Source organism: Pinus tabuliformis, chromosome 9 (genome assembly GCF_031772625.1).
Source record: "Pinus tabuliformis cultivar Carrire ecotype Pingquan chromosome 9, CPIR1, whole genome shotgun sequence".
Taxonomy (NCBI): Eukaryota; Viridiplantae; Streptophyta; class Pinopsida; order Pinales; family Pinaceae; genus Pinus; species Pinus tabuliformis.
Window position 1 is genome coordinate 1,784,791,134 of NC_142307.1, and position 9,772 is coordinate 1,784,800,905.

At 35.4% G+C, this 9,772-nt stretch overlaps 1 protein-coding gene across 1 annotated transcript; it reads right to left on the reverse strand.

Annotated features, from left to right (window-relative positions):
* Positions 1-2,143: 2,143 nt before the first annotated feature.
* On the reverse strand, positions 2,144-2,963 carry LOC149155910 (uncharacterized). The gene is made up of 3 exons (XM_089444565.1): positions 2,751-2,963; positions 2,470-2,608; positions 2,144-2,196 (listed from the first exon to the last, which is right to left on the reverse strand). Exons 1-3 carry the CDS (start codon positions 2,907-2,909, stop codon positions 2,144-2,146), a joined length of 351 nt encoding a protein of 116 aa, XP_089300691.1. The 5' UTR covers positions 2,910-2,963.
* Positions 2,964-9,772: the final 6,809 nt, after the last annotated feature.

A 9,772-nucleotide genomic window follows, 5' to 3' on the forward strand; every position in this document is an offset into this window, starting at 1 on the left:
AAACAACATTCACAATACCAAATTATGATTATTGAAAATGGACACGCTAGTGCACCTGAATCCAGCTTTAGTGTTAAAAGTAAAATATTAACCAAATATGCTTTAAAGCCTAAGTTGAAACGAATTCTGCAATTAAACTAGAGTGAAATCTGTGAACTCAACATGAGAATCCCATCGATTTTTAAGCACGTGTTTTCTACGTCTGGGATTTCCTTTGTTTTCTTTTCCATTGTTTTAAGGTTCATTGTTTGTTTTAAGAATCCCTGGTGTTCTTCAAACCTTTTAGCTCCATTTTGCTATATCAAATTAATTTGGTCAATTTTAGTTTGGAAAGTTTTCACCTGCCATGATTGACTTGATTAATCGTAAAGCAGGTACCATCTCAATAGCCATACCACAACTACTTGATATAGTGCTCAAGATGTTTTGCTTTTCAGGGGAGAAGGATCCCCGCTGAAGAAGTCACATGTTACAATCATAAGCGAAATCTGTGAACTCAACATGAGAATCCCATCGATTTTTAAGCACGTGTTTTCTACGTTTGTTTGTTTTCTTTTCCATTGTTTTAAGGTTCATTGTTTGTTTTAAGAATCCCGGGTGTTCTTCAAACCTTTTAGCTCCATTTTGCTATATCAAATTAATTTGGTCAATTTTAGTTTGGAAAGTTTTCACCTGCCATGATTGACTTGATTAATCGTAAAGCAGGTACCATCTCAATAGCCATACCACAACTACTTGATATAGTGCTCAAGATGTTTTGTTTTTCAAGGGAGAAGGATCGCCGCTGAAGAAGTCACATGTTACAATCATATTACATCATATACGTCTATACAACGAGACAACCACATTACATCAAATATATACTGCTGCGCAGCGTCGGGCTCGAAACCTGGTGGGGAGCGTGGCAACCGACAACCCCCACCATCATACCATGCACTTCGAGTGCATAGTGCTTAAGATGTTACTCAACGAGTATTTGACGACTTACCCAAATGATAATATATAAATTTAAATGTACTTAGTAAAAATCCAAATATTATAAAAAAATATTTTAATAAGAATAATAATAAAACTTCAAAAGAGAGTTGATCAAATAAGTAAACAAAAGGTATAGATTTATTTCACAGGAATAAATAACAAATAAGTGGTTCTGAAATCAGTAATGCGCTTCTTATGAAAAACGCTATTTATTCAGTTTCTATAGAAATTGTTCGGTCCCGGGCCCCTAATGTCTGCTATGTTTTTCATTACGTTGACTGTAAGCACATCAAAATTGTTAGTGGTCTGAAGCAAAACGCGGTGAATCACCTTTAAGTGGTAGCATCCTTATGAAAATACAGATGGAGCCATTAGAATATAAATAACAAGGCATCTAAATAAATAATTAGTTTCATCTTTTATTAGTCCCTACCATCTGGCAATGGCCAGGCACTATAGGAATCGATATGGAAATGTTTAGCATTAATTGCATTGCTTGTTGACCTGCTTGTTAGCTTCGCTCATCACTTATAATCAAATTTTTTAATTGCATATGGTTTCACCGTGTTATTTGGCCTCTTCCTGAGGCGGACGGAGACGAACCATATATTATTTGGTTTTTACGAGGGTTGTATTAATGGTATATGTTCACAGCCTGAACTAATACTAACATTAGTCTCTAGTGTTAAATGCTATGTTATTTGCTATACTTGTTTGAGTAATTGGCTATGCCATATAACTTAGCTCTGCCACCTACACACCATCTGTCTTATAACTTCCACCTGCACACCATGCATTGCCACCTATGGTTCCATCACCACTTGTAGTTCCAGTTTAACCTAGCTTCGACTTGCACTATGTTCACTTTTCCTGTTCCTGTTTAGGTGTTCAGGTGGATAGGCTTCGGGCGGCTTGTTCAGGTGCCCAGGCTTCAAGCAATTGAATCAATTGAATCAGGAACTCTGGCAGGTCCAGCATCTAAGGCATATAAGGCAGCAGGAGGAGGTCCAACATCTAAGGCCTTTTTCTGCATGTAGGTTCTTCGTACTTGTACCTGCATGGAGGAGGAAGCAAGAGAAAAATGATAATACACTCTACTTCTTTCTGTATTAGCCCAAATATGTATAATGTATTGATTTTATAACTTACCCTTTTTCATATGTGCTCAGGGTTCCGAGCTTGGAACCAGAGAAGGTGCGTAACTTCTTCTGGGTAAAACTGCAAAACAAGCCAACAATCAACAATTATTTTGCAATCCTCTGTTTGAAAATTTTTCGGCTAAACAATAGCCTGGTACATGTTTCATACCCAATTCTATTTCCTTAGAAATCTTATCTTAGTTATGCAATTAGCAGAGCTTTGATTGGAGGCCACGGTTTGCTCTGCTATCTGCGCGCTGAAGACTTGTTTTGTAATAACCGCTTGGTCCATCTACTTCCGAGCAACATATTTCTGCTCCTCAACAGCAGTAGTTGCTGCCTGCTTGCTTACCACCTTCTTGCTGTGCAAACAGATGCTCAACAGCTCCCCGAGCCTTATCTTGAGCTTCTAATTGCTTGGTATAAGCACGCTTGATTACTTCCTGAGCTTCCTGCTGGGCTACAAACGCCTCTTTCGCTGCCTCTTTTGCCTACAAGTGTCCCAAAAGAGAGAATGGTATTTTGGTCAAGATAACCTAAAATTAGTGTCCAAATTTACTGCCAAACAATGACCCGGTACAAAGAGGCCGATTGTATCACCGTTACGAAGAAAATTATGGAATTCAGATATACCTCTTCTTGGACTCGGAAAGGATTGAAATTCTGTGCATCTTTTGATTCACCTGCAGTTTGCTGCTGCTGTACACCCTTTTCTTTTTCTGTAGCAGATGGCCGTGATGCTTGCGAGTACTGGTCCGTTGTCTTTGCATTTGCCTCTTGCACTGATGCCATTTTATGATCTTAAGCTCGTGTCACAGGCTGCAGCTTACAGCAAAAGGCTGAAGGTCTCCGACAAGGGTAATTTTTTCTTGAAATGTTCCTCGTTGTGTATTCATTGATACATTCCTTAAAACTTTAACTTCTGAGTCTGAGTCATATATAGAGCTCATTCAAAGATTTAAAGACACATTCATTCAAAACTTTAACTTCTGAGTCTAAGTCATATATAGAGCTATATACGAGATGAGTCATTCCTCTTTAAATCCCAAACTTTGAAAGAAAATTTAATTAGAAAACTGATCACCGTTACGAAGAAAATTATGGAATTCAGATATACCTCTTCTTGGACTCGGAAAGGATTGAAATTCTGTGCATCTTTTGATTCACCTGCAGTTTGTTGCTGCTGTACACCCTTTTCTTTTTCTGTAGCAGATGGCCGTGATGCTTGCGAGTACTGGTCCGTTGTCTTTGCATTTGCCTCTTGCACTGATGCCATTTTATGATCTTAAGCTCGTGTCGCAGGCTGCAGCTTACAGCAAAAGGCTGAAGGTCTCCGACAAGGGTAATTGAAACTGAAAACAGTATTAACAAGATTTCTGAGATAAGCCTGAGACATAGTTGCAACATAATGTAGTTCCAGCATGATTACATTTATTTCAGAAATAGTTCAAAGAGGTCGTTGTCTCAGAAAGGGGGTTCCTCGCTGCCACAGAGAATGAGTCCCTCACCTCCCTGCTGCCTCAGAGCATTGATCTGCTGTCTCAGGTTTCGCTATGACGCCTGCGTTACCCAACATATGTTTTACACAGGCCAACACATGTAATGTATGCGGCGAGTCTAGAGTGTATGATAATGGCACACACAAGCACATGGCTTGCATGCAATGCACGTGGTAAGGGAGAGATAAAGTGGCTGGTCCTCATAAGTTGTCCAATACTAACAAACTTTTATAATGACTTTAATAAGGTTGGTTCCGTTTATGACTGTCCAGCATTTGAAGTAATAAAAATATTTTAAGATTCCTTTTAAAAGCATTTAAAAATGAAAAGTCTTCCGAGACAGATATCTGGCATCTAAATGATTAATTCCTTTAGCATAAGGTGAAACAACAATTAGCTTTTATTCTTCCCACGCATGTTCGTTGAAACAATCAAAGCACTAGTCAAGCACGACGAATTGAACTTTTAGTTATTATAATTGAAGTTATTCCCATTTTTAATGTCATAAAAAAAAACCAATCATACTCAGAATCATTATCAATCATGACGACTCGAACTCAAATGCTTAAAAACAGAGTTTTCTTACTCTAGCTTCTTCTCAGCATCTAGTACGGTTTTCGTGACTTGCCCACTCAATGCCAACTTAATGCAGGGACTTGCTACCTCGCAACTCATCTTGTTTAAATTATAATATGAAGTATTTAGAATTATCATTTTCCTCTAAAATTAATCTGATGATATCAATAAATATGCACCCTTTTTTCATAAATATTCTTACTTTACAAAGCAATAGTTTCCAATAATATTTCCTCTGCAATTTCACATCTTTGACAATACCAAGCTATGATTCTTGAAAATGGACATGCTAATGCACCTGAATCCATCTTTAGCTTTAAAAAATATTAACAGAATATTCATTAGAGTCTTTAAGTTTAACCGAACTTTCCCATTAAAGTAGAGTGGAATGTTTTAACTGAACATGAATCCTACCTATTTTTAAGCACGTGTTTTCGAAGTTTGTGATGTTTTTCATCTTCTAACGTTCATTGCTTGTGATCCAATTTGTTATGTCAAATTTCGTAATTTTAATTTAGAAAAATTGTTAGTGGGCTGTCAATGAATGAAAACGCGGCGAATATTTTAGTAAACCACTGTAGTTTAGTAATATTTTAATTGTAAGCATAAGAATAGTAAAGTGCTGCGCACTGTACTTATGTGGGTACCACTGTAGTTTAGTAATATTTTATTTGTAAGCATAAGAATAGTAAACTGCTGCGCACTGTACTTCTGTGGACCTGCGATGGATTTTCGATTTTCCTGGGATACTTACATAGTAAATATTTATTAAAGATAAAAGTAGGTTTGTTCAAGGATAACTTCAGCTTCAATTTACCTAGCTAAGGGCATCCAGTATAAGTGTGCGTTATTTTTCGGTAGAGGACGAAATTCTGTTTCATAAATTTTTTCTAAATTTAGTATTTATCTTTTTTCTTATTTATATAAAGAGTAATCCTTTTATGTTTGATTATAAAATCATAATTTAAATTTTAAAGTTAGTATTTATTATTTTATGGTTTTTAATATTTTTATTTTAAATTAATGTTAATGATGCATTTTTAATATTATTTTAAACACAAATCTAATCTAAATTCGAATTTAGTCTTTATTTATTTATGATTTTTAATTAAAAAAATAAAAAAATTGAATGATGGTTTTATAATGGTTAAGAGCATGTGTTTCCTCCTAAGAGGTCACACGTTCAAGGGGTGTAGAGTATGTATGCCTTTGTAGACTTAGCAGTCAAATTGTTGCGTGGAGGTGGGTCCCTTGTCCCACAAACAAAGGGGTCTCATACACCAATTTGGTGTCTTGGCTTGGCTGTGACCTTAAAAATAGATATTATTATTATTATTATTATTATTATTATTTTGATTTCATCTTAAGAATCTAATTTATTTTGGTGGTTAATAGATTTGGACTTGAAACGAATTTAGAGTAGTTACTAATATAATTTCAATTAGGAATTAGGTGACGTTAACAAGGTTTAGTAATGAAGTAGGTGAATTCTTGTGACTTTCATTATTTTCCTAGATCGTCCTTATGTTGCTAGAGAGACTTTCCAATAGATGTGCCCACTCATCTATGAAGGACAATAGCTTATCCACTTTCTTACCCCTAATGGCCTAGATCCGTGCACTTGTGAAATTGAAGGAGATGAGAATAGGGACACACCTCATCACTAAATATTGGTCTTAGCTTTTCTTCACTGGTATTGTTATCCAGGAGTCCTATCCTTAGCTCCCAACATATGTCATCTGCAAATAGATCACAAGGTATCCAAGCTCTACTTCAATTATGAAAATTTAGTACAATAAGCCAAAAAATATTCATATATAAAAAAATAACATATTCATTCACATGGAACAAGATAGAAATGACATGGATGAAAGCATTGGCATTTCAATAGACAACAATACTTACAACAGATATACTACCTCCAAGCTCTTCCATCAAAGCCTTCTCCTCTCACCTACATTTAGAATCAAGCTTATTGATGGTAGGGTTATATTAAGTTAGAGTCCTCTAGCCACTCCAATAAGATTCCCTTACTTTCACTTCCCACTTCCTTCTGCTTCATGGTGGATGCTTCTTTTATAGTTGATTTGGAGAGATGGAGGGGATGAATCTAGATGTATTTGGCTTGATTTGACATAGTATTGTCATCCTTATCCTAATTTTGATACGTAGTTTCAACTCTTCAAACCATATCCTCTCACCCCATAAATCCTAGATGCACCGTTGCCCTTTGTTTGAAGGGTAGGAGCCTTCAACACCTATTTTCAAGCAATCACTATCGTTTAATATCTTTAGAGTATTGAAGGGCTAAATTGAGTTTCTTTTACGGTTTTCCATAAGTGAGTTGCAACATATCAATCTTGATTTGCAATGCTTCTTCGACAAGCTCAAAGGTGTGTTAAGTTGAATGATAATTGATGCCCCCTAATGTGCGAGGTCAAAAGAGAAATTGATGGTTGAAATACAGTACATAAAAATAGTAATTGCAGTGGTTTGAGAGAGCATCAAATCTTGGAACCTATCTATACTTGCAAAATCTAGCAATCAAATGCATATGATATAGATCCCCAAGGTAGGAATAATCACGCTTGGTACAAAATGAAAAAAGCATGGACACTAATAAAATACGCTATGGATCCATGGAATAATATACAAGATCATGGCCATCAAAGATAGTAGACATCGAATCATTGTCATGAAATTGTGATCATAGTCATGGCATAGTTACAATGTGGATCTAGGTTATGATATATATTAGGAGGAAAATTGACACCAACGAGAACCACCAAATGTGGCCCTCCAAGTACATAATAGGTGGAATCACGATTGTATCATGGTTGAGGTAACACAGATGAGTGAGGTAGCCTCAATACCCAAGATCTTCATATTTTCACGATGTTACTACAATATAACATGTGAATATATGAGCTAAAATCAATCAGGTAATGGACCATGTGATTAGTAGGTGTTGATGAATCATGTTAATAGAAACAAGGGAACTAGTTCTCAAGGTGCCTAGCACAATGTAGATATTAAGACAATTTACATGTAAAAAATGATCCTGAAAATAAAACGTGTACTAAAAATACCAATTTTAAAAGAACCAATAAAATTCAATATGATGATGTCATCCCCAAACCTAAATATTTTTAGAGGGAAAAGAAAAGAACATATTGTTTTTAATTATATTTTCTACCATCTCCTTATAGGTTTACTCAAATACCAAGTGTAAGCATCCATTGGATGAAGAATTAAAATTTTCATCCAATGGGTACCCACTCTATATACTTTTGAGTAGACACACACTCAAAAGAATGAAAATATATAGAGAACATGTTTCCTAAAAGAAGCACATGTGTGATTAATGTACTATGTGATTCTTGCTTTCTAAAGTTCCTCAAGATGCAAAATATGAAGGCCCAACTTCTGCTATTAGAAAGGATTGTCAAAATGTGGAATCCAGCGAATCGATGGCTTAGAGTGTAGGACCAAACATTGATTATCAATATTTAGCACATATACTTCATCACGATGTTATTTGGACACGAAGTCCTAGTAGTGGTATCCAAATTTAGGTTGGCTAGGGAGAGGTTAGTTGATGACTTTGTTGCTCAAGGCTATACTCCCAACATGTGAGAGGTGGTGGGAAATTACCAATTAATGATATCAAAAACCTCACTTTATGAACCATCCTATTAACTATAATTCAAATTGTAGGGTCAATTATTTTACACTTAGCTTTCCAGAGCCAAGTTGATATTGTAGTACATTATTTGGAGCCTATTGTATTCAATTGGAATGAAGCTCTTCTTCTACAAAACCTAAGAGACTAGTTGACAAGGTTTAGGATGGTAAGAGTAAGTTAGTTTGGTTATGGGAGAATTTTGGTATCCTTCTTTCTAGAGTGGATGCTTTTGTTATGACCTTAGATCATGATGTTTCATATAGGTGGATTAATGCCCCAGATGAACTAGTGTAAAGACCTAATGGCAAGGTTGACTAGAATAACACAAAACCATGCATATGATATGGAGTACTTTAACTAGTTAACACCATGATGTATGATTATGAAAATGTAGGAACCGATTTCTATTATGAACTTGAACTACTCTTGCCCTCTAGTGAGTATTGGGATGATATAGTTAAGTATGTTTATTTTTCTGAGCATTCCATGTTTTAATTTTTATTTTTTTTGTATTTTTTAATTTTATGATATGCATATGTTTATGGTGGTGTAATGTAACTAATCATTAAATTTATTGTGACACAAATATCAAAATCACAATAATAGGGGCCAATATCCACTTGTCTATTGATAAGTGGGGAAGCTCAAGCCAAATGTGGACGAGTCTAGTGATGAGGAAAACCGCAATGAGATTTGGTAGGTGCAAAGGAACCTAGAGGCATTCACTATGTCAATAGCATCAACTCACTTGGATGAGGTTCCTGACCACATGCCATGACATGTGGTTGGGATATTGAGTCAAATGTGAAGACTCCTTCATTGTATGACTTGGATCACTATTTTTTTTCCTTTAGCCATCCTTCATTTATGTATACTCTACATGTATATCTAGCATGATACCAAGTATTAGTTATGCGCTATGGAGCATAGGGTTGCATGCTCGATTTTGAAACAAGATACCTTTTTTGCATTTATACACATACACACACACATTTTTTTGGCTATCTATCGTCTTTTATAGTGATTGTTCTAAATTTCCAATTTGTTTATATGTATGCATGCATGGTTACTTATATTTTCTAATGTGACGGAGTTCATTCTAACACATATTTATCCAACGAATTAGAACTTTAGGCGACATGTTGATAAAAGATGGAATCAAATGATCACTCAAGATGTTGTTCCCTTAAATAGTAACAAAGAAACACAAAATAACTCACATGGTAGATGTTATTTAGTAGAGATACCAAAAGTTGAGAGTCCATGTTAACCACCAACTAATGGATTCCTAAAGAAATGGCCTCAACTAAGAGTTCGATGACCACATGGTACATTGCAATTTTGTTGGCATTAGTGTCCAAAAATATGCCCCCTAAATGCACAAGTTCATTATTGCGTGAGGAGCTCACCCAAGTTGAAAAAGAAGCATTTCAAATACTAGGGCTAGTTCTATTATCATATCCTATGTAGATCGAAGAGGCTACAAACATCTACGAAGAAAGAACCAAGCATGATAACTAGTGAGCCAAAATGAAACATAGATGTAAAAGACAAAGCAACATCATAAACTATATACACATAGAAATCAAAATGCCATGCAACCTAGGCATTGTATTTTTTTAGATATATCCCATTACAAGACTTCAATAAGGAATTCTCGTCCTATTTCACTATGGTTTGTGACATCAACATAGTCTATGTATATAAGAAAATTATACAAACATTTTCAATTTAGGTGACAACCATGATGAGAAACAAATCGAAATGAAACACATATTCATAAAATAAAGCAACATCATAGGCTATATATGTATAAACAAAATGCAATGCCATGTAGCCTAGGAATAATAATATATTATATAGATCCCATTAAAGGCTATGATAAGGTATTCCCA